Source organism: Cervus canadensis, chromosome 11 (genome assembly GCF_019320065.1).
Source record: "Cervus canadensis isolate Bull #8, Minnesota chromosome 11, ASM1932006v1, whole genome shotgun sequence".
Classification (NCBI taxonomy): Eukaryota; Metazoa; Chordata; class Mammalia; order Artiodactyla; family Cervidae; genus Cervus; species Cervus canadensis.
Window position 1 is genome coordinate 30,365,270 of NC_057396.1, and position 25,975 is coordinate 30,391,244.

General features: G+C 42.1%; 1 protein-coding gene across 1 annotated transcript in view; it reads left to right on the forward strand.

Moving 5' to 3' along the window:
- UBASH3B (ubiquitin associated and SH3 domain containing B) overlaps positions 1 to 13,726 on the forward strand; it is a 150,897-nt gene extending 137,171 nt beyond the window's left edge. The window contains exons 12-14 of the mRNA XM_043481080.1: positions 6,438 to 6,544; positions 7,867 to 7,976; positions 9,190 to 13,726. Coding sequence (XP_043337015.1) covers positions 6,438 to 6,544; positions 7,867 to 7,976; positions 9,190 to 9,327 — 355 coding nt within the window. The 3' untranslated portion in view covers positions 9,328 to 13,726. The remainder of the gene's footprint in view (positions 1 to 6,437; positions 6,545 to 7,866; positions 7,977 to 9,189) is intronic.
- The last annotated feature ends 12,249 nt before the right edge of the window (positions 13,727 to 25,975 follow it).

The following is a 25,975-nucleotide window of genomic DNA, read 5'->3' on the forward strand; positions in this document are numbered from 1 at the left end:
AGTAATATGAACAGAAGGATGAATGCCAACCTTGGGGTCAGGACATGGTTCACATTCCAGGTTTTTTTTCCTCTACAGAAAATCGAAATGTAACTATTTTGTGTTTGGGGGAGGGGAGTGAGGCTAAGCATCTAATTCTATAAATTAGTTGTGAAATTCACCCATCAAGCATGTGAGAGGCACCTTCCCTAGAGTCGATTTCCCTCTGAAAGTAATTATGTCAAGTGAGCAGTTCTTTTAAAGCAAGTAGTGGTACCCAGATGATTGAACAAGCACGGTGATGGGCAGAGAGGCAAGGACCAATAGCCAGAGTATTGTAAGTCAAGCAGGCACAGCTTATAGATCCATATCACTTTGAACAGGAGGGAGGAGATGCTAAAAGGTGGATTCAGGCTGGTAACTAACATACAAGCCTCGTCCATGGGTAACAAGACCCGTCTGAGTGTAGAAAGCTGCCCCAGTGGAGCTGGGTGGGAAGCACCAAGACAGAAAAAAAGAAATACACGCCAGTTGGATGGGGCTTTAGAACAGGACCCTGATGACTGGGGGAGGCAGCAGAAAGGGGGTGTGGAGCTTTGGATCTGGAGTATTAGAGGAACCAGTCAGACTTTGGTGTGGAACTCAGGGCAGAAGCCTGCTCTTCTAGGCTGGACCAGAGTAGGCTGGGGAGTAGAGAGTGTGCCAGGAAGGATACTGTTCCAAGGATACTACCCGAGTACCCAGAGGTCTGGGCTCCAGTCTAGGTCGTGGTTGGAGACCCGCCTGACTCTGAGAACAGCACGTGGGTCCTGCAGACGCGGCTGAGGGGGGTGAGAAAGCTGTGACGGTTCCATCCTCATCGGGGCCCATTCAAACGTGGAAGCCCCTCACAGGTGCAACTTCAAGGCAAGAACTGACCACCAGGAACTGGATCCCAGCAGCTCCCAGCTCTCCACTTACACAAGTCGTGAACATTACCATGTGGTTTCCCCTGCAGTGACTCCTGGGCCATACAAAGAGGCCTTTTGTCAAGAGTGTTGGGGGCATTCCTGGGAGACCAGGTGATGTAAATGGTAATGGAACTGGATGAGAAGGAAGGAGGAGAAGAAAGACTGCCTCTGAACAGCAAGGCACATCCCTAGTGAGCATCATGTTTCTCCCTATTCCCCAGGGTGTTGTGAGATTCAGAGGTTGTTTCCTAGGAGAGAAATGCTTGCTATGAGAATGTTATTTAACTGAGAGCAGGTTTCCTTCAAATGGAACAGCATCCTTCCTCTCCAGACAGTAAACCCAAGTTCACAGAAGGGTAGTTTTGAGGAGGACACTGTCAGAAGCCATCCAGGGTAGCGAATAACTTTACAGGTATCAAGTTCAGTCTCAGGTTCAAGTCCCTGCTCTTACGAGTTCTAATGATGTAAACAAGTCATCTGTAGCCTCTCCAAACCTTCTTTTTGTCATCCACAAACTCAGAATTTGCAGAAGTGTTGCTAGGTGGGATGTGTTCAAAGAACACGGGTGCTCCGCACAGCCTGACACGTGGGAACCTCTCAGTAAGTCTTGGCAGCAGCCGTGCCTGCTGATGAAGATGCCATGAGCACTGGCTTCAAGATCACACTAGCTCCTCCGTGCACCAAAGACAAGGAAGCAGAAAATGTCGTATAGTTGTACTTTACAAAACCAAGATAAACATCTCATAGCCCAGGAAACTAAACAGTAAAGAAAGGTGGAAGCAGACACAAGTGACTGGGATTTAAGACATTCAGGGTCGCCAGGATCAGAGAGCCCTACTTGGAACACCCTTTTGTATGCTATGTGCATTGTGTCATAACTATCATTTATGTCAATAGCCTACTCACCCCAAACACACAAACTGGGTTCTCCTCATCTTTATGTTCTCTGGGCTTCTCCTAGGACCAGGTATGTGGTCTCTGTTAAAACTAAGGAAGAAAAGGAAAGATTGGTGAAGGGTTATTAGCTCACAAACCCAATGGACTCAACGTCTGTTTTTAAAACCTATCCTTAACAACTTCCCAACTCATTTTATGAGACTAGCATTACCCTGATACTGGATAAGAATACTGCAAGAAAAAAGTACTACAGGTCAATACTCTCAACAAAACAGTAGCAAATCAAATTCAACAGCACATCAGAAAGATCACATACCATGATTAAGTGGGGTTTATCCCTGGGGTGCAAGGATGGTTCAATATGTAAAAATCAATAAATAAGATATATACCACATTGAGTAGAATAAAAATTATATGATCATCTTTTCATGATAAAAATGTTCAACAGATTGTGTACAGAAGGAACATATGTAAACATAATAAAAACCATATATGGAAAGCCTACAGCTAACACACTCAACAGTGAAAGATTGAAAGCTTTCCCTTAAGATCAGGAACAAGACAAGGATGGCCACTCTCACCACTGCTATTTAACATAGTTCTGGAAGTTCTAGCCAGAGCAGTTAGGCAAGATAAATAAAAGGCATGCAAGTTGGAAAGAAACAAAACTCTATTTGCAGATGATGTGATGTTATATATACAAAATCCTAGAACTGTCAGAACTAATCAACAAATTCAGTGAAGTTGCAGGATACAAAATCAACATACAGAAGTCAGTGATGCACAAAAGGAAATTCAGAATGTATCAAAGACCTAAATGTAAAGCCAGACACTATAACACTTAGAGGAAAACACAGGCAGACATTCTTTGACACAAATCTCAGCAATATCTTTTTTAATCTACCTCCTGGAATAATGAAAATAGAATAAGATGTGATACATATATACAATGGAATATTACTCGACCATAAAAAGAACAAAATGATGCCATTTGCAGCAACATGGATGGACCTAGAGATTATCATACTAAGTGAAACTCCTCTGTCTGTGGGTTTCCCAGGCAAGAACACTGGAGTGGGTTGCCGGGCCCTTCTCCAGGGGATCTTCCCAACCCAGGGATCAAACCTGTGCCCCAACATTGCAGGTGGATTCTTGACCATCTGAGCCACCATAGAAGCCCCCAAAGTAAGTCAAAGAAAGATATCATATGATATCATTCATATGTGGAATCTGATTTTTTTTAATGGTATAATGAACTTATTTACAAAACAGAAATAGAGACTTTTGAAACAAACATGGTCACCAAATGAAAAGCAGGGTGTGGGGGGAGGGGTAAATCAGGAGCTTGGGATCAACGTATACACTACTGTATATAAAATAGATAACCAGCAAGGACCTACTGTATAGCACAGGGAACTCAATACTATGTAATAATACATAAGAAAGAATCTGAAAAAGAATGAATATATGTATATCTGAATCACTGTACACCTTCAACTATATGATATACAACTGTAAATCAACTATATGCCAATAAAAATTTTTTTTTTAATTTTTATTTTTTTTGTCATACATTGATATGAATCAGCCATAGATTTACACGTATTCCCCATCCCGATCCCCCCTCCCACCTCCCTCTCCACCCGATTCCTCTGGGTCTTCCCAGTGCACCAGGCCCGAGCACTTGTCTCATGCATCCCACCTGGGCTGGTGATCTGTTTCACCATAGATAGTATACATGCTGTTCTTTTGAAATATCCCACCCTCACATTCTCCCACAGAGTTCAAAAGTCTGTTCTGTATTTCTGTGTCTCTTTTTCCGTTTTGCATATAGGGTTATCGTTACCTTCTTTCTAAATTCCATATATATGTGTTAGTATGCTGTAATGTTCTTTATCTTTCTGGCTTACTTCACTCTGTATAAGGGGCTCCAGTTTCATCCATCTCATTAGGACTGATTCAAGTGAATTCTTTTTAACGGCTGAGTAATATTCCATGGTGTATATGTACCAGAGCTTCCTTATATACACTACTACTGTATATAAAATAGATAACCAGCAAGGACCTACTGTATAGCACAGGGAACTCAATACTATGTAATAATACATAAGAAAGAATCTGAAAAAGAATGAATATATGTATATCTAAATCACTGTACACCTTCAACTAACACTGTAAATCAACTATATGCCAATAACATTTTTAAAACAATACATTTTTAAAAGTCAACTAACAATTTCAACAACAACAAAAAGAAGTCAGCTGTATTTTTATACACTAACCTCTATGATATGAAATGGAAATAAAACAAACCCATTCGCAGTAGCACCAAAAGCAGTAAAATACTTAGGAATAAATTTAACCAAGGAGGTGAAAAGATCTGTACTCTCAAAACTATGAAACTTTGGTAAAAATTGAAGAAGATACAAAGGTGTGTCCTACACTCTTAGATCAGAAAAAATAATATTGTTAAAATGTCAATACCCCCCAAAGCCATCTATAGATCAAACATAATTCCTATCAAAATTCTAATGGTATTTTTCACAGAAATAGAAGAAACAATCCTAAAATTTGTATGGAACCACAATAGATGTTAATAGCCAAATAAACCTGACATCACACTTCATGATTTCAAGTTATACTACAAAGCGATAGTAACTGGCGTAAAAATAGACACACTGACCAATGGAACAGAATTGAGAGCCCAGAAATAACCCTCAAGTATTTGATAGGGGAGCCAAGAATACTCAATGGAGAGAGGGTAGACTTCAATAAGTGATGTTGGGGGTTTCCCTGGTGGCCCAGTGGTTAAAAATTCACCAACACAGGGAAGGTTGGTTTTGATCCCTGCTCCGGAACATCCCACATGCCGTGGAGCAACTAAGCCTGTGCGCCCCTACTGCTGGGCTCACGTGTCACAGCTGCTGAAGCCCCTGCTCTGAAATGAGAGAAGCCACAGCAATGAGAAGCCTGCACACAGCAACAGAGACCCAGTGCTGCCAAAAATAAATAAATCTTTTTAAAATGACATTGGGAAAACTGGATAACCACATACAGAAGAATGACACTGGACCCCTATCTTACACCACTCTCAAAAAACTCAAAATGGATTAGAAATTTAAAGAACTGAAACCACAAAACACCTGAAGAAAACATGGGAAAAGCTCTTTGACAATGATTTTTTTAGACATGACACCAAAAGCATAAATAATAAAAAAGAAGACTACTTCAAACTAAAAACCTTCTATGAAGCAGAAGAAACAGTATGAAAAGGCAACCTACAGGATAGGAGACGATATCTGTAAAATATATACCTGATAAGATACAGAATAGGAGAAGATACCTGCAGATCATATACCTGATATCGTCATACACTTAACATCCAAAACATGTGAACAACTGATGCAACTCAGTAGCTAAAACACAATCTGATTAAAAAGTGGGTAGAGGAACTGAATAGATATTTTTTCCCAGAGAAGACATACAAATGACCAAGAAAAGACATTTCATCATCACTAATCATCGGGAAAATGCAAATCAAAACCACAGAGAGGTCTCGCTCACACCTGTTAGAACAGCTATCATCCAAGAAAAAGATAAGATGGTAAGTGGTGGCGAGGAGATGGAGAACAAGTGTCCTCGTGTGCACTGTTGGTGGCAGTGTCAGCTAGGACAGCCACTGTGGAAAACACTATGGAGGGCCCACAAAAAGTTAAAAATAGAACTACCATATGACCCAGCAATCTCACTTCTGGGTCATATCCAAAGGAACTGAAAACAAGATCTCCCAGAAAGAGTTTGACATATCACATGTGTGAAACCTGAAAGAGCCAGACTCAGAAACAGTAGAATAGCGTGGACACCCACAGACATACCACGTGACCGTGGGGGGAGGTTGGTCGAGGGGTACAGACCTAGAGTCACCAGATGAATAGTTGTGGGGATCTAATGTACAGCACTGTGACTGTGGTTAGCAATATTGTACTATATACTTGAAAGTTGCTAGGAGAGTCATTGTTCTCACCATAATAAAGAAAATGGTAATTATGTGACATGATGGAGGTGTCAGCTCAGACATGATTTCCCCAGAATGTATTCATCTTATAACTAAGTTTGTGCCTCTTTGTTTTGAATGTAAAAATGTATCAAATTTGTACTTTGTACACCTTAAACTTAGACCATGTTACTGCTTATATATCATGTGTAAGCCTACAGAGGCTTGGGAAATCTCTGATTACTTAAATAGATAAAGAGATCTAACCTCTGCTTTGCTTCCTGGTACGTGGGTGACCTAGGACAGATTGTCAGTAAAGTTAGTTCAGCAGCTCTGGGTCATCCTGCAAGGGAAACCCACACTGAATGTTTCATTTTTCAGCGGGTCGCTTTGACAGCATGCACACACGGCATTCACTTCTGTACATTCTGCACATTTGAACCCCACTTCTGCAGAGTAGAAGCACTCTTTCCTGTGCCTCCATCCTTTCTAGGGAAATGGATAAACAGAAACATGGGAACTTTCGAAAGGTCTTGAAATAAAGCTGAGAGTAATGTCAGTTGCTTTGTCTTGAGATCAAAATGTTTTCAATGCCTTGGTTCATTTTTCTATTGCAGACCTCACATTCCAGTCAGCAAATTAGTGGTTTCAGAATCGTATGACACCTATATCAGTAGAAGTTTCCAAGTAACAAAGGAAATCATAAGTGAATGTAAAAGTAAAGGTAGGTGTTACCTTGGACGCCATACTTAAATCTGTGATCATTTCTCCATTACGGTTAGTCAGCTATTCAGGACGGCTCAGCATGCTTTGTCAAACTCATTTAATAGGAAAGAAAAATAGGTCTAGACCCTCTTGTAGATACTTTCATGTAAAATTTGTCATATTCTGAGTACTTCAAATGCTAGATATTCCATAGAAATACATCAGACTTAGTTGCTATTTGAAATAACAGAATTTTGTATCTCAGCTATATATCTTGCACTCTCAGAAGGAGGTTCCCTATTATAATTTCCATAAATTCTTTAGCGTAACACAGTTTTGCCTGTAATTTGATCCAGGAGCATGAACACACCTACACAAACACACCTACCATCATTGCTGCCACCAAGAGCGGTGCTTTATACAACTCAAGTCTGCCACTGAATTTTATAGTCCTGGAACTCAGTATTTAATAATATGTAAGACTATAGTATTTTTAGTAAAGAGGACAGGTTACAAAAGAGTCTGCCCATTTCCAGCCCCCGCCCCCGAAAAAAAGTTAAAAATATTCATCTTCGTAGAGCAAAGGCTGGATTTACATATACTAGAACATTAATGGTGGGGAGCCCTGGTTAACAGTATTGTAGATGGTCCCCACATTTCAGTTACCACTTATAAGCCACTCACTTCATTACCACCCCTGTAGGACCACCCATACCCCTGTAAAGAAACCCAGCATGTTCTGTCAACCAGAAAGTCTCATGTGCTCACAGTTCTACAAGTGGCAGCATTGAAAACTGCATTAGAGCAAACAGCAGAGGGCCCTGTAGACTTAGAACGGTACTGTATCTTGATTGAGGTGGTGGTTACAGAAAGCTGCACGTGTGATAGACTTGGGTAGCCTGGTAAAATCTGAATAAAGCTATGTGGACTGTACCAGCGTTCATTTCTTAGTCTTGACAGTATACTCTAGTTAGGCAAGATGTTGCTACGGGAAGAAGGGGGGTGAAGAATACTTGGGACCTCCCTGGGGTGTACATGTGTATATACATACATAGTGCATAATATGTATACACAGTGTATATAAAATATACATATATAATATGTAAAATATATATTTGTAACCTGTGAAGTTACTTTAAGATTAAAAGTGTTTTTTTTTTTTTTTTTAATGACAGCAGCCTGCCTTAACAATACAAAGCATTTTCAAAATATTGCTTGGCCAAACTGTCTTATTTCTTGAGAATGTTTGCCCCTCCCTGGAAAACTTGACTTTAGTACTTACAAGGTTTACATGTATCTTTATAGAAACAGATTTTCCAGTCCTTGTTTTTTTGCCCCCAGGAAATAACATCCTGATTGTGGCTCACGCATCTTCTCTGGAAGCATGTACCTGCCAACTACAAGGCCTGTCACCTCAGAACTCCAAGGACTTCGTACAGATGGTCCGAAAGGTAATCCCCATTTGCGTTTCAGGGGCCTGTGGTGCCTTGCAGTTTCAGAATGGTTCAGTGCTGACTGATAGCAAAGTTCTTTGGAGCTGGGAAGATGATACATTTATTGGTTCACTCAACCGAGAGGTATTGAGTGGGGCTCTGTTTTAGGCACTTTATCAGGCCTTGGGTAAGAGAAAAAGATGTGTTTGAGCTAGATCTAGCTTCTAAGAGCTAAAATTTAGGAAGGAGCTAAGAATTATAAGCAAATTGTCTGGATTTCCCTGTGGGACGGTGGATTGGACAAAGAAGAGGTTTGTGGGCCAAATTAGACAGCTCAGCTGGAAGGGAGGTCCTGGCGGGTAGGCCAAAGGAAGCAGTGAGTCAAAATGAGGAGGCTGAAAGGCAAACCTGGGAATAAGGCAGCGAGACAGAAAACCCACCAGGCTGACTAGCACATCTGGATTCCTCCTCCTCCTGCCTGTGGAGGTTTTCCATCAGCCGCCCTCCCACACACGCTTCCCTCCAGCCTGAGTTACACGCTTCCTGTATCTGTCCCCAGAGAAACCAGTTCAAACTTGATTGCAATTCTTTTCTCATTTTTAAAAAGCTTGTTCATATGTCTTTCCTTCCTGTTAGTCTGTAAGCTGCTTGAGGGTAGAGACTTTTGTCTTATTCATAAACGCAGCTCTGGACAGACACACACACATAAATAAGTTTTGAAATGCCATGCCCACTGAAGGTAGGAAGGGCAGAGCTTCAGTTTTGAACGTTAGATACACATGCCAAAAAATAATGATAATAAGACACAAAGCAGGATGAAACATTTTTAAAACTCGAATAATCTTTCCCATTGTCCGAGTATAATTTCAGAAACTTTTGAGCTGCATTTTCAGCCTGACTTGCAATTGGGAATGAACTCTTAGCACCTTAGCTTTATGCATGATTGCTTTTATCTCCCATGCTATTAAGAAAGCATCTATAAACAGTTACTTATCTATACTAGGAGAGCCCACCATTTAATGAATCCCTTCCAAAGACTCCTCTTGCACTGTAAATACTCTTCCTTCTAACTGATCAGTTTTATCCATTTCATTTTCTTTAGTGATATTTTGGAGGGGATGCTTGCCTGCAAAGCCCCTATTCATCCCTTTGAATTTTCTTTCATCCCGGTAAAAAGTAAAGCACTCAACCTCTGTTTTCTATTTTCCCTTTCTTTTCTATCTTCCTTCAGATCCCCTACTTGGGATTTTGTTCCTGTGAAGAATTAGGAGAAACTGGAATCTGGCAGCTGACAGACCCACCAATCCTCCCTCTGACCCATGGACCAACTGGGGGCTTCAACTGGAGAGAGACCCTGCTACAAGAGTAACCGGGCGAGCTAATGAGAAGAAAAGGCTTGAGGAAGGCGTGGGGAAAAGTGTCTCTGTGTTTAGTACCAGTGGGGAAGCCTGCACCACATCCTAAGTGGACAAAGAATAATTTAGCATCTTTCAGGCTTTAAAGTTCTTAGGGTGAGACTGTGTCAAGAAGAGAAAGACTTGATTCAGGGATAAAATTCATTCTCTCTGGACCCTTTCGAGAACTGTCTTCCTACATCAGGGCACCTGCTACCGCGGAGGGTATTTTCTCGCTTCCGTATGTGTTGGCTAAGGAGCCTGGGTCCTCCCAGAGGGAGCTGCCAGCCCTCCCTGAGGAAGGATGCAGGAAGGTCCAGCTGGAGGGACTCCAAGCTGCCAGGCTGGGGATGGGATTTTCTTCTAGACTCCGTGCTCCAGTGAAAGCCAAGCTGCAGGATTCCTTTAAGGTTACTAGAAAACATGTGGCTTACCATCAATTTCAATGCTCAGTGTGACCCACACACTAGTGCTGCTGACTCAAGACATCTGCTCGGGGACCCTAACCTTTACGCTGGTACCACCCCATCACATTTTCTCTACAGCTGACTGCAGCTTCTTGCTACGGTCCTACCCTCTTGCTTCTATCTGTGAAATGGAGAGATAAAGCATTTTTGCTCTCCAGAGCACTTTTGGATACTCAGGAGGAAGAGAAGATGCACGTGTGAAGCATTCAATTGTAGGCACAACAAACTTGCAAAACATCAAGTGACTTGGAGTGACTCATGTTGTAGCCTGACGAGCCACAGCACTTCTGAATCATTTGCGATTTGCTCGCCTTTGCCCCAGGAGTCTAGACCATGTTAACCAGTTAAGGATGTTGACATTTCCAAAAGATGTATGTCAGATACATCCTCTGAGTCAGCAAGAAGCTCATTCTTGTGCAATATGGACATCTTTCCAAACCATACCAAGGGTCAGTTCACCATACAGTTGCAGTACATGTCAACCAGAACAGAACATCCACAAACGCATCCATCACAGCCAGGGATGTACTGCGAAGTCAGGGAACGAACTTAAGTGATGACAGTCACGACCGCACTGCTGACTGTGCTGTCGTGGTGGTTTGTTTGTTTTGCTATGATAATTTAAAATAGGTAGGCAGGGCTACTTGAGGAAAGCTGGGAGAGCCACATCCTGTGGTAGCTCGTCACACCTGCTTCCTGAATTTAGAGGGAGTTTATTTAAAAGAAAAATAAATGACAATCAAACCAAAACATCAGTTATTGATGTCTAGTTAATTGTGTGACTAGCTGACTGTTGATGGTAGCAGACAGTGGTCTGGGACAGTGTAGTTCACGCTAGGATATACCTGCAAAATGAAATCCCAGCCATTTGATGAGAACATTCATGTAAAACAGGATCAATGTATACTGTAGCATTAAATAAGCTTCAAAACCCAAATGCAGAAAACACATGGTATATAAAAACAAATCTGTGCTCCTATTTGAAACCAGAATTGGATGATCCTTGAAAATAGGAAGTGAAAGGATGCTGGCTACATATATTAATCAGCAAGAGGATCACTGTTGGGTTTAAGTCACTTAGAGAAAGATGTCATGAATTTTATATTTTAAGAAACAAATCTTGATTTCTTCCATCACTGTACACTGATCCATCTTCTGGATCTAGAAGTAACTCTGCTGACATGATTGATTAAAAGTTTTCAGGTCAAAATGGGGGAAGTACATTAAAGGTGTTTAGAGAAAAGTCACATTATGGCCAGTGTAATGTCACTGCCAGTCATTCTTTTATTTGTAATGAGGTGAATCCACCGTCACCAGATCTATAATGTTTATTAGATTCTCCACAAATTTTCATGGACTTTCAGTGCTCAGAATAAAGCTTGAACATCTCATATCCGATTTCCTTGAAAAGTGTAGCAGTGTGTGCTGGGCAGGGTCTGTACTTGTAGAGAAGAAAGTTCAGAACTTACCCTCTCTCTCCCTCTCTGTGGACTTAGGCCTTTGATAACCCATAGGTTGGTTTAGGTGGGCTGCAGTCCTATGTGTGAGCAAAGGCAAGCAGAGATCTGAAATAATTTTCTGAATAATTTTAGGTGGAAACCCTTGAGTAAAAGAGTTAATTCCTCTGATTACCCAGATTGTTGATCAGAATGGCCTGAATGATCTCAATTCGCATGAAATTCTCCTTTTCCACATTTACCTACTTGAAAAACTAAACTCAGACGACCCCATTTGAGAAATTCTTTGGAAATTACATTGCATCTATGTATATACGAAAGAGAAAAGACAACTGTATTATGTGATTTCATATCCATTTAAAATTCTCAGTTGCTGTCTATCACAACTCAAAGTTCAGGCTGGTTCTTTTTGATCTGAGGCTGATGCTTATTAACAAATATTTTGGGGGGTTAGGAGAAAGGAGGAAGGGGGAATGGAAGAAAATGCCAGACAGAAGCAGCAAATGGTTGCTGTAAGAGGAATTCTTTTTTCTTAATGTAGAAAGCTATCTGAAATAGATGAAATTAAAGGATTTAATCTGGGCTTGAAAGTCTGACACAGTCGGCCGCTCTCACACGTGTGCCACATCATCCCGCTGACGACCCAGTGTTATTCACAGACTTTGGTTTCAGTGATTCTAAAATGCCAGTCAATTCCTCTGTGGACTAGAATAATTGGCACATTTTAATGCACAAGCTGGGGTTTCATTTTCCCAGGCTCCTTCTCTCTCCCTGCCACGGTAGCTAGGAGCGCATTCCTTCACCCCAGCAAGGAGTTCAGAATCCAGTGTTTTCCATTACATTTAGATTCCTAGAATCTGAATGGCTGATTAAATGGCCATCTGATGGCTGAAAGAGGGGGTATTTTTCACCCTGTATTGAAAGGCTTGGAGGAGTTTCTAGTTTTTATTTTCATTATACTTTAACCAAAGAATTATTTTAAAGTAACCTTATATTTGAAAGATGATTTTGCAAAAAATAAAATAAAAATAAAAAATATCTTCTGGAGTGATGTCAGTTTGGTAAATCACTGTTGGTAATTTTCTTGCATTTTAGGCTGATGTGGTCGTTTTCCTGTCAGTAATCTGAAATGCATATAGATTGTCATCCAGTTGTGCTTAATATTATCATAAATGTATCTTTTCCACTCAACTAGCTGTGTTCATATTAAACCAAGTCTCTTATTTCAGTCACCTTCTGTCATCGGGACTAATTGAAAAACCACAGTCAGAGAAGTTCCTATCTCGTTGCCTTTGTAGAAAGGCGGCCCTGTGTGATCAACGGGGAGGCATTCCACGTAACCTAGGCACTCGGCAACTCCAGTGTTTAATTTGAAAGCAGTGATGAATTGCTCTTTTGAATGTACTCCTAAGTCACGCGTGTGTCAGAATACAGATGAACCCCTTTAATTTTCGCAGGCACAGTCACAGCCGCGCTGCGTCTGCACTGACTCCTCAGATAATGCGGCTCAGGGTTATTTGCATTTAAATTGTAGTCCTGCATACGTGTGAACGCTCAGAGATGCGGTGGGGCTGCCTCCCCAGGAGGGATGTGAGCTGCAGAGGAGGGTGGGGAAAGAGCCATTTAATGTCCGTACGATTTAGCTTAATGTTCACTTTACAAAGGTGATGTGGGGTATTTTGTTAGTGATGGCAGATGCTTTTCATATTTAAACTTGGGATTAAAATTGGATCTGCTTCTTTAATACTTCAACATATTGAGTTTTCCTAGGGAAGTGACTGGCTATAACAAAACTTTAAGGGAAGGGAGGAAAAACTGCCTCTGTGCAGAGGAAATAACTCGGTTTTTAAATACATATAATATTTTGTTCAGTGTATGTAGGCTTAAAATTATGATGGATAGTCAAACTTAATATATAATCAGTTCTTAGAATGGTTTTATACTGAACCATTTAGCTGCCATAACTCACACAGAAATTTGAATTTTACAATTGCTCAACTATTCTTGGACTCTGTACAGGATACATATATATACATATGCATATATGTATGTATGTATAATGGGAAAGGTGCTGGTGCTTCCTTTGCTTACCACCCAAGATGGGAACAGCACCCTGAAGCATTTTGGTTACGCACAGACCTATTCTAAACCTGCTGTTAGGGGAGGTGTGTTGGTTTCTTTCTCTTTTATAAGGCTATTGTATCATTAATTTTCTGTGTGATTCAGGTGTATTTATTTGTGACAAGGCTTTGTAATTATAAAAAAGGGAACCCACGCCTAACTGTACTGCCAGCTCCCTTGTAAACCACCTGTGGCGTCTCGCTTCCTGGTCGCGTGCTCTTCCTCTCCTCCACACTGCTCTGGCATCATTGTAATTAGTTCATCCATTCCATTAGCATCTCCATTTAAGTGGTTCCCAGATGATTTAATAAAGAGAAACTGTGTCCTCAGTCGATCTGGAGCAGTCTTATATTACACTGAGTGGTCTCTACTCCCACCATGTCTTCAGATGTTACTATGGTCATTATTATTTTGTCAGTGTCCATTAACAACTTATTGACCAAAGACGTTTTATTAATAATATGTCTCGTTGCCCAGATGTTGATGACCAGAGACATTTCAGTATTCACTTATGTAACAAATCGCCGACCACAGGCGTTAAGTTTCTGCAAAAATCCCCCCTGGTCAATAGTGTCTTAAGAGTGAGACCCCTCCCTCAGAAGACCAGAGGGGCACTTGCTGCTGATGGAAATGAAGAGGCTGCTCCAACAGCATCCGGTCCCTTCCGGTTGGGCATCTCTCTGAGACATCCTGGCTGAAGAGGTAAAATACCACCCAGTAGTGAAAGAGTGAGCTCTAAAACGCTTCCTCTGCCCCACATGTGAGCCTTCATCCCTCACCACTACCCATCTGGAGGAGGGGTACCAGGAACAATGCAAAGAGAAAGAATTTGGGTAAGAGAGAGGGCAATTCCAGTTCAAACTGGGTTCCACACTACTAAAAGCCACAGACCCCATTTCTGAAGTCATGATCATCATATCAATCATAATTGAGTTTCTCTGCGCAAATGCTCAGTCGTGTCCAACTCTGCGACCCCATGGACTGTAGCCCACCAGATTCCTCTGTCCATGGGATTTACCAGGCAAGAATGCTTGAGTGGGTTGCCATTTCCCCCTCCAGGGGATCTTCCCAATCCAGGGATGGAATGAACCCACATCTCTTAACATCTATTGTATTGGCAAGTGGATTCTTTTATCATTAGTGCCACCTGGAAAGCGATGATATGTTGAGCTAATAGGTTTTAAAATAAGCCATATATGCAAACTCACACCCAGAACAGGAACAGAGGTTTCACTGGCACCACCAGGACTACCCTGGCAGGGTAGGGGACTTAACAGCCAGTGTTCACATCTGACAGAAGACCAAGTGACGGTTCACCTGTAGCTGGTTCTCGGCTGTTCTCTTTCTCAGAGATTCCCAAGCTCACTTTGCCCTTTTGTGATAAGTGTAAAAGCTTCCTGTACATCCACAGAAAATCATGGTGCTTTGGATTTAAGCTGAAATCAGCAAAAAGCCCCGTTTTTTTTTTTTTTTAAGTTGTTTGAGGACCAAAAAGCCATCTTCCTTAGGAAGAAAGAGAATACGTCATTTTGCCGAAATAAACATGTAAAACCCAGATGGCTTGCTCCTGGCCACAAAAGGATGCCAAGAGTTTATGTAACCTGCTGGTTGTCATTGTATTGATGGGACAATCTGGAAAGTCTGTATCAGTGGAGAGGAACTTGATATTGTACCACAGAAGAAGCCCAAATTCCAGAGTCAGGTAGAGCCGGGTTCTGATCCTGCCTCAGCTGCTTTTTAGGTCCCTTAAACTCATTTCACCTGTAAAAGTGAGCATATAATAATTTTTTATAGCATATAAGCATATAGCATACTTATGTGTGCTGCTGCTGCTAAGTCGCTTCAGTCATGTCCAACTCTGCAACCGCATAGACGGCAGCCCACCAGGCTCCTATGTCCGTGGGATTTTCCAGGCAAGAGTACTGAGGTGAGTTGCCATTGCCTTCTCCGACTTACACGTGCATGGGCTACTAACTCCAGTATTCTTGGGCTTTCCCTTGTGGCTCAGCTGGTGAAGAATCTGCCTGCAATGCGGAAGACCTGCCTGGGTTTGATCCCTGGGTTGGGAAGATCCCCTGGAGAAGGAAATGGCAACCCACTCCAGTGTTCTTGCCTGGAGAATCCCAGGGACGGGGGAGCCTGGTGGGCTGCCGTCTGTGGGGTCGCACAGAGTCAGACACAACTGAAGCGACTTAGCAGCAGCAGCACAGTCCATGGGGTCGCAAAGAGTAGGACACGACTGAGCAACTTTCACTTTCACTTCACTATGCGTGCGTGCTAAATCACTTAAGTCATGATCAACTCTTTGCGACCCCATGGACTAGCCTGCCAGGTTCCTCTGTCCATGGAATTCTCCTGGCAAGAATACTGGAGTGGGTTGCCATTTCCTCCAGGGGATCTTCCTGACTCAGGGACTGAACCCGTGTCTTTTAAGTCTCCTGCATTGGCAGGCAGGTTCTTTACCACTAGTGCCAGCTGAGTGTCAAATGGGATAATATAAAATATGTAATACTACATGCTCATTAATGAAATCACTTCTGCCAAGGCCAAGGTAAAATCACAGATCTAGCCATTCCTCTTCTCTATGGGGAATATGAGGGACAGGAATAAAAATGGCCTCATTCATACTGATGTCACTTTCCTATTTGCCCCATAGTTTAGCTCCTGTAGTAAGAAGAGTAAAAAGTGGGTGTGCTGCTTGAATTCTGTGATTTGTCCAAGAGGCTGCCCTAATGATTTCTATTTGTATAACCGTTTATAGTTTTAAAAGCATATTCTCATTTGATCCGCAGAACGATTTTACAAGGTAAGTGAGATCGGGTATAATTAACTTGTATGAGAAAAATTAATATACTGATGGACCTGGAGATTGTCATACTGAATGAAGTACATCAGAGAAGAATATTGTGTGGCATCTGTTACATGCAGAACCTAAAAAGAAATGATAAAAATGAACATATATAAAACAGAAAGAGACAGACTTCCAGAATAAACTTATGCTTGCTGGGGGAAGGATGGGGGAAGAGATAGGGAGTTTGGGATGGACATGTACACACTATTTAAAATGGATAAACAACAAGGAACTACTGTCTAGTACAGGGAACTCTGCTCAATGTTATGTGGCAGCCTGGATGGGAGGGGAGTTTGGGGGAGAATGGATACATGTATATTTATGGCTGAGTCCCTTCACTGCTCACCTGAAACTATCACAATACTGTTAATCGGCTATACTCCAATATAAAATCGTATTTTCTTTTGTTTTTTTCCATTTATTTTTATTAGTTGGAGGCTAATTACTTTACAATATTGTAGTGGTTTTTGCCATACATTGACATGAATCAGCCAGTATACTAACGCATATATATGGAATTTAGAAAGATAGTAACGATAACCCTACATGCAAAACAGAAAAAGAGACACAGATGTACAGAACAGACTTTTGGACTCTGTGGGAGAAGGTGAGGGTGGGATGTTTAGAGAGAACAGCATCAAAACATGTATATTATCAAGGGTGAAACAGATCACCAGCCCAGGTTGGATGCATGAGACAAGTGCTCGGGGCTGGTACACTGGGAAGACCCAGAGGGATCGGGTGGAGAGGGGGGTGGGAGGGGGGATCAGGATGGGGAATACATGTAAAACAGTATTTTTAAAAAGAGTAGTGCAAAAATGAAAAGAAACATTAAGACAGTAAGATCCTGAGGCAGTGAACTTATCCTTCATTCTACAACACTGACTGAATGCGACCTTCCTAGCAGGTGGTGAACATGAAGTACCTTCAGAAGCATGGCAGGAAGTGGGCAGAAATGAGGCTGGAGAGCAGGGCAGACCCAGAAACAGGGCCATGTATACCAGGGCTCGGCAAAGCATGGCCCACAAGCAGAATCTGGCCCACAGCCTGCATGTGTCATAAGCTAAGAATGTTTTTACAATTTTAAGTAGCTGAAAACCATCAGAAGAATTAGATGTGAAAAGATAACATGCACTCCTACGTTCCTAGCAGCACTATTTACGGTAGCCAAAACGTGGAGATGACCTAAATGTCCACTGGCAGATGAATGAATAAAGACATGGTACATATACACAATGGAATACTACTTGGCCATTAAAAAGGAAATAATGCCATTTGCAGCAACATGGATGCAACTAGAGATCATCATACTAAGTGGAGTCAGTCAGAAAGACAAATACTGTTTAATACCACTTATATGTGGAATCTAAAATATGGCACAAACGAACCTATCTATAAAACAGAAACAGACTCACAGACACAGAGAACTGACTAGTGGTTGCCAAGCAGGGCAGGGAGAGGGACGGCCTGGGAGTTTGGGGTTGGTAGGTGCAAAGCGTTCTATTTAGAATGGATAAACAAATCCTACTGTGTAGCACAGGGAACTACATCCAGTCTCCTGGGATAAATCATAATGGAAAAGAGTATTAAAAAAAGAAAAATATATGTATAAAACTAATCACTTTGCTGTTACAGCAGAGATTGGCACAACAATGTAAATCAACTATACTTAAAAAAAGAATATTATGTCAGGACACAACTCGATAATTGTAGGATATCCAAATTCCAGTGCCCACAATAAAGTTTTATTGGCAACAGCCATGTTCCCTGATTGGCATATTACTTATGGCTGCTTCCTGGACACAAGGGTAGAGGTGAGTACAAGCGGACACAAGACCCACAAAGTCCGAAATCTTTACTACTTGGCGCTTTACAGAAAAATGTGCCCGCCTCTGCTGTGGACCAAGGTGAAGCATTTGGAGTTTGCTCTAAGCCCAGAATCCAGCACAGAAACCATTCCCACTGCATAACAAATGAATAGATTGGTGATGTCTAGTAGCTGGTAAAGTGACAGCCAGCATTACTGGGGGCCTGATCTCTATCAGGCACTTTTCTAAGTACTTTACCTGTGTTGTTATTCAGTCGCTAAGTCGTGTCTGACTCTTTTGTGACTCCATAGACTATAGGCCGCCAGTCTCCTCTGTCCATGGGATTTCCCAGGCAAGAATACTGGAGTGAGTGGCCATTTCTTTCTCTAGGGGATCTTCCAGACCCAGAGATTGAACTGAGGTCTCCTGTATTACCAGGCAGATTCTTTACTACTGAGCCACCAGGGAAGCCCTATCTTACCTGTGTAAATGTCTTTAATCTTCTCAACAATCCTATTCAAGATGCTATTTTTGTTCCCAATTTACAAAAGAGGAAGGTGAGTCTTAGAATCAACAACCTGCCCAAAGTCACATAACTGGATTTGCCAGATCTGAGATCCCAGGCATTTTCAGCCTGGTTCCAGAGCCTGGCCAAATAGTTTGAAATATTTTTGAAACAAATTTTAAGGAAACTATCTCAGAACCCTGAGGCACCCGGTTCTTGGTGCCTGGATTCTTCAGAACACTGCTCTCATCCAAGCCCCCTGTTTGCACATGAAGACACCAAGGGAAGTCACTTGTTCTGGGAGATCTGCGCCAGAAGCTGGCGCTTGCTGCTCTGCGGTCCGTTCCCCCAAACCACAGTTTCCTTCTGAAACTGGCTCTTACTTGGGTTCCGTTTTCAGAATGATCTGTTTGATTACATTAAGTTGTAGGCAGAAGCCTTAAGAACGAAAACTGAGCTGATCCTTTCCTTTTCCAAGTGCATCTCGCTTGCTGTGGTTCCCATGGGGATGAGATGCAGCCCCAGTTCCCTGAGGTCTGCAGATTTATGGAGCATCTTCAATGTGCTGCCCTGCTGGCCACATTGGATTCTGTTTGATTCCGACCTCCCAATCACCTTATCCTGTGATTATTCTCCCCAGTTTACAGATGAGGATGCTGATATCAAGAGACAAGTAGTCTTCTCGAGGCTACACGGCTGCTAGTGACAGGATCCAGGTGAAAAGTCAGGTCTGTCTGCCTCCTTCCCCCTCATCCCGCTAAGCTTTGCTGCTCCTAGGAAGCCCTTTTCTCAATCAATAACTAGCTACAGGGATTTTGCTAGCGATCCAGTGGTTAAGACTTCACCTGCAGGGGGTGCAGGTTCGATCCCTGGTCTGGGATCTAAGATCCCACATGCCTCGCGGGCAAAAGACCAAAACATAAAACAGAAACAATATTGCAATAAATTCAACAAAGACTTTAAAACTGGTCCACATCAACAAACTATTAAAGGAAAAATAACTAGTTGTAGAGGCTGCTGCTCTGGTTTAGAAACTCCCCAAGCGCTCTAAGTCAATGCCAGTGCTTAGAGAATCTGGATACAGCATGATAGGGCATCCCGTATCTGCTGGGAAATTCAGGTCACCTCGGGCCTGGCATTGGGAAAGGCCACAGATTTGTCACAGGAGCCATGAAAGGTCAAGAAGAAAGTTTAGCCCCCTCTTGTAATTGCAACAAAAACCCCAGAGACTTCTACACATGGGGAAATCCCCTGTCTTTTCTGACCCTTCAAATAGTCCATCTTTCACCTACTTGATAAATCTTTTCAGACTTTTTTTTTCTTCCTGACAACCTAGGTTGACCAGGATGATGATGTTTATGTCTCTCAAATCTGTCCCAACACCACAACCCTATCGAATGCTACTTCCTATGAGTACGAAAGCATACTATGGGGATTTCATAAAACGCAGATCAAAGAGACAAATGGGCTTTCAGCGCTGAGATCTCCCACATACAAAGTGGTCAGTAGACACTTTTCCATTAGAATATAATAGGTAGATGGTCACTCCTTGACCACTATGCTCCAACCTCACCCTTTCCCTCCACTCGCTAAGCGGCCACAACTTGCTACCTTCCCCTGCTGAGCCCCCTGTGGGTCGCAGGCTAAAGTGAGGGTGTTGAGAGTGGGAGGGATGATGCAAACCACAAGGCCATGTCACTCAGAGCCGGCCTTGCAGCACTTCCCCCACGGACCATTCGTCATCTCTGAGTCCACTGAACTATCGTGACATTTCTCAAGGTTGGCCACCAGTTGACAGCACATCCGGGGGTGAATACAGTTACATTCATCATCTTCCAGAGGACAGTTTAAAGTAAGATCTTTATTGCTCTGAAAAGCTGTAAGACAAACATCCTTTCAGGCTCAGAGAAAAAGAGCAGTGTTTCTATCTCAAGTGGAGGATTCAGTAATTTTTTTTCATTCACTCGCTTATTTGACAACCTATTTCAGATGCTGAGATGGAGATTGGTGTGCTGGGGTTTATAGCCGTGACCTCAGGACAACACTTGTGAAGGAAGCGGGATGAAGGCAGAGAGAGATGCTGAGATGGGGCGCTGTGGCAACAAAGGTCTCAGCTAACCCTGATCCTTCCTGAAGGGAGCTCTGGAGCTAGACCATTTCTCTTTAGAGTTGTTCCACCTGCAGGCCTTTCAGGTGGAAAGGTGAAAGGCACAGGGCCTTTCAGCCCCTCTCAGGGGCCCCTTGGAGGAGGTAATGTCTTGGATAAAATGGTTCTCCCCACTGGAGGCAATGCTCAGAGAAGGACCCGGCTGACATGTCCAGCCTCTGGGGAATGGAGGGAGAATCTGGGGAGCTCTCCTGAGTGTACAGTCCAGGTGCCAACTAAGAACCAGCATTTACTTTAACACCTCTTGCTAACCTTGAACTTTTTCTGTAAATTGGAAAATTATCACAAAAGGCCAATGTGGTTCCTCTTATTTTAAAGTTTTGCTGCAACTGATTCAATTTAATAATCAATTATTTAGCTCTATCCCGTGGTAAACAAACCAGGAGTCCATCTACAGGTGAGTGGGCAAACTGGTAAATTCATATCATGAACTACTACCCAGCCATAGAAAGGAATGAACCCTCTCACGTTATTTTGAGATGAACAGTGACAGAAAGCAGATCAGTAGCTGCTGAAGAGGGGAGAGAGAGAGGGACAAGAGAGAGGATTACAACAGGCAGGAGGAAACTTTTGGGGGTGCTGGATATGTTCACTGTTTTGATAGTGATGATGATTTAATGGGTGTATGCAAATGCCAACATTTATCAAATTGTCCACTTTAAATATATACAATTAATTACGTCAATTATATCTCAATAAAACTGTGTAAAAGATACCTATGATCTTTGACTAAACAACAAAGCTACAGTAATCAGAACAGTGTACTGTTTTGATCTGTACTGGCACATGGATAGATGAAACAAAACAGAAAGCTCAGAAATAAACCCACACACTTATAGCCAATTAATATATAATAAAGAATGCAAGAATATACAATGGAGAAAAGACAGTCTCTTCAATAAGTGACACTGGAAAAACTGGACGGCTACATCAAAAGAATGAAATTAGAACATTCTCTAATATCATATACAGAAATAAACTCAAAGTGGGGGAAGAAAGACCTAAATGTAAGACCAGATACTATAAAACTCTTAGAGGAAAACATAAGCAGAACACTCGTTGACATAAATGGCAAAAATATTTTTTGGATCCATCTCCTAGAGTAATGAAAATAAAAGTAAAAATAAACAAAAAAGACACACACACAAAAAAATAAAAATAAATAAAAAAATAAAATAAACAAATGGGACCCAATTAAACTTAAAAGTTTTGCAACAGTAAAGCAAATCATTCAAAAAAGAAAAGACAACCTGTGACCTGGAAGGAAATACTTGCAAATGATGCAACCAACAAAGGATTGTTTTCCAAAATATATCAATACAAAAGCTCATACTGCTCAATATCTAAAAAACAAACAACACAATCAAAAACTGGGTAGAAGACATAAACAGACATTTCTTCAAAGAAGACCTACAGGGAGACAACAGGCACATGAAAAGAAGCTCAGTATTGCTAATTATCAGAGAAGACAAATCACCACACAGGGGTCAGAACAGCCATCATCAGAAAGTTGACAAATAATAAATGCTAGACAGATTGTAGAGAAAAGGCAACCCTTCCATACTGTTGTTGGGAATGCAAACTGATGCAGCCACTATGGAGAAAAGTATGGAAGTTCCTTTAAAAAAAACTAAAAATAGAGCTACCATATGATCCTGCAATCCCACTCCTGGGCGTGTATCGGGAGAAAATAATGGTTCAAAAGGACACACGTACCCCAGTGTTCATTGCAGCACTGTTTACAACAGCCAAGACAAAGACACAACCCAAATGTCCATTGATAGATGAATGGACAAGATCCAGTATGATAAAAAGAAACTATCATGGGGGCAAAGAACGTGGAGAATTGATTTTCCCCTCCCTGGGGGAATGGACGAGAACAACAGCTAACTCATATAGTATTTACTGTGCGTGCTCAGTTGTGTCCAACTCTTTGTAACCCCATGGACTGTAGCCCACAAGACTCCTCTGTCCATGGGATTTCTCAGGCAAGAATACTGGAGTGGGTTGCCATTTCCTCCACCAGGGGATCTTCCTGGCCCAGGGACTGAATCCATAACTCCTGCATTCCCCATGGACTGTAGCCCACAAGACTCCTCTGTCCATGGGATTTCTCAGGCAAGAATACTGGAGTGGGTTGCCATTTCCTCCACCAGGGGATCTTCCTGGCCCAGGGACTGAATCCATAACTCCTGCATTAGTAGGCAGATTCTTCACCACTATTCCACTCACTGTGTGTACTCAGCCGCTTCAGTCACATCCAATTCTTTTGCAACCCTATGGACTGTAGCCTGCCAGGCTTCTGCCCATGGGATTCTCCAGGCAAGACTCCTGGAGTGGGTTGCCATGCCCTCCTCCAGGGGAGCTTCCTGACCCAGGGATTGAACACACTTCTCTTACGTCATCTGCGTTGGCAGGCGGGTTCTTTACCACTAGCGCCACCTGGGAAACTCTACACATCCTTTAATTCTCACATCAACCAAGGGAGTGAGTGCTGTCATTCTACCCATTTCACAGATAAGAAAACTTCAGGCTTTGATTCCAGAAAGATGGTTCCAGAGTCCATATTCTTAAACACTAATTACTATTCCTCTTTGAGAAATGCCGGATCAATCTGGGCCTCAGAAGACAAATAGAATCTCCTCAGAAAAAGAAGGTCAGTTTAAGCGGATAGGGTAGTGTGAACTACAACACAGTGTAAACTGTGACTATGAAAATGTGCTGCATGCTTGAACTAGGACAAGAATTTTCTATGGGTACATTTGGGGTCAGGGTGGAAAAGAAGGCTGAAACAGTAGATTGGGGCCAGAGTGTGAATGGCCTCGAATGACCTGCTAAAGAATTTGTACTATAGCCTTCAGGCAAAAGGAAGCCGCTAAAAGCTTCAGAGCAGAAGAATAATATCAAATTTGTGTTTTGAAAGAGAATGAAGACGTGCCTACTTGCCTACTGTGAAACAAACACCTGGCAAATTTCCTGTGTCTCCATTCTCAAACAAGAGACCATTTGATTCATGAATATTGTACTAAAACCACGTTACATCAACAGATTTGGGACAAACTGTGCTGCAGATTTAGGTTTCAATCTCAGAACTTCTTTTTTTAAGATAGGGAAAGATTTTTTAATCAAAACACAAAAAGCACCAATCATAAAAAGAAAAAGTGACGAACTGGACTACATTAAAACTAAGGACCAGGACACTGCGCTGCCACAGCAGGGAGCACAGGTTCACTTCCTGGCTGGGGAATTAAGGGCCCACATGATGCAAAGTGTAGCCAAAACAGAGAGAGAGGCTTATTTTAAGAGAGTAAAAATGTAAGCCACACACATGGAAAAGGTATTTCCAACACCTGTAACTGACAAAGGGCTTATTTCTAGAACATGCAAAAAAGTTCCATCAATTAAAAGGCAGACAATCCTATAAAGAAAATGGGGGAAAGGCTTGAATGAATACTTCACATAAAGGTTACCCAGGTGACTATTAAACATAGAAAAGCTGTCAGCCTCAGTCAGTCAGTTCAGTCGCTCAGTCGTGTCCGACTCTTTGCGACCCCATGAATCGCAGCACGCCAGGCCTCCCTGTCCATCACCAACTCCCAGAGTTTACTCAAACTCATATCCATCGAGTTGGTGATGCCATCCAGCCGTCTCATCCTCTGTCGTCCCCTTCTCCCTCTGCCCCCAATCCCTCCCAGCATCAGGGTCTTTTCCAAGGACATCAGGAAAATACAAATTAAAATTACAATAAAACAAAGAGCTGAGATGAAATGACAAGCATGGGTGACAAGGTGGAATAAAGACCCCCACGGGCTGCTGGTGGGAGAGTACATTAACAGAACTTTAAGCAGACACATAATTCCTAGAAAAGTACCCAAACAAAAGGTATATGCTTGAGCTCCAAGGGCCATGACAAAAATGTTGAGAGCTTTACTCTCAGCGACTCCGAAACTGGAAACAGCTATAAGTGTCCACAAAAGAATAGACAAAAGTGATAAATTTATAAACTAGAACATTCTACAGTAATGAAAATGAGAGTACTATATCTACATGCAAGAGTATGAATAAGTCTCAAAAACATAATATTGAATGAAAGAAGCCAAACACAGAAGAGCACATTGTTTATGATTCCATTTATATAAATTTCAAACACAGGCAAAACCATTTTTACAGTGAAAAAGTAAAGATATTATTTATCTTTGATTATCTTTGGGGGAGGCAGGGAGGGTCTGATTACAAGAGGGCTTCTGGGGTCCTTTGTTGTTGCTTAGTCACTGAGTCATGTTCGAATCTTTGCGACCCCATGGACTGTAGCCTGCCCCGCTCCTTTGTCCCTGGGAGTCTCCAGGCAAGAATATCGGAGTGGGCTGCCATTTCCTTCTCCAGGGGATTTTTCTGACTGGATCGAACCCATGTATCCTGCACAGGCAGGCAGATTCTTTACCACTGAGCCACCTGGGAAGCCCTAGCAATGTTCTATTTTTTGACCTGGGTTATGGTTATTCTCCGGTCACCTGAGTCTTATATTCATTAAGTTATTTCTACCCAATTTCCCACATTTTTACTGAATAGAAAATTAGAGAAAACCATGATTAAAAAAGAGAGAAGCAAAGTGACCCTTCTCCAGGTCCTGAATTTAGTTCCGAAGAGGTCAAAGCTATTTTTCCATCAGCTTAAAATGAGAACTTCCATGATGACACTTTTACTTTTGTTTCTTGTCAGTAATTTTTTTTTAACCTCCTCTTAAATACATTCAAGTTAAATGACAAGCTCAAGATCTGAAAAATCAAGCAGTAACTAAGTCCAGACCTGCTTCTGGCTTTATGAGAGCACATCTGACACCATTGTGTCATGAGGAAAAGTAAAGCCTTTTCTTCTTGTGCTTTGACAGGAAGGTTAGAAAATTCTATAGGGAATAGCATGCTTCTAGGTGAAAACAAGCCTGAGAAACTACTAACTAGCCACAGGCAACTCACACCTTTGAAGGGAGGCCCTAAGACACCTTATAGCACTTCCCCTGGGCTTCCTTAATGGGAGCAGATCAAGCATCACTCCAAAGCAGAGACAAGACATTAGCAGGAAAACCAAATGCTCAGAGCACCCTGGAGCTGTAAAAAGAAAAACTCGAAGGTCCTGGAGGGAGTCTTATGGTGGAGTCGGGGGCGGGGGCGGTGAGGGGAATCAGACCAAATACTCAGCAGTCTAGGTTTGTACTCTCAGTTCTGCCACTGACTGTGTCACCTCAACCCA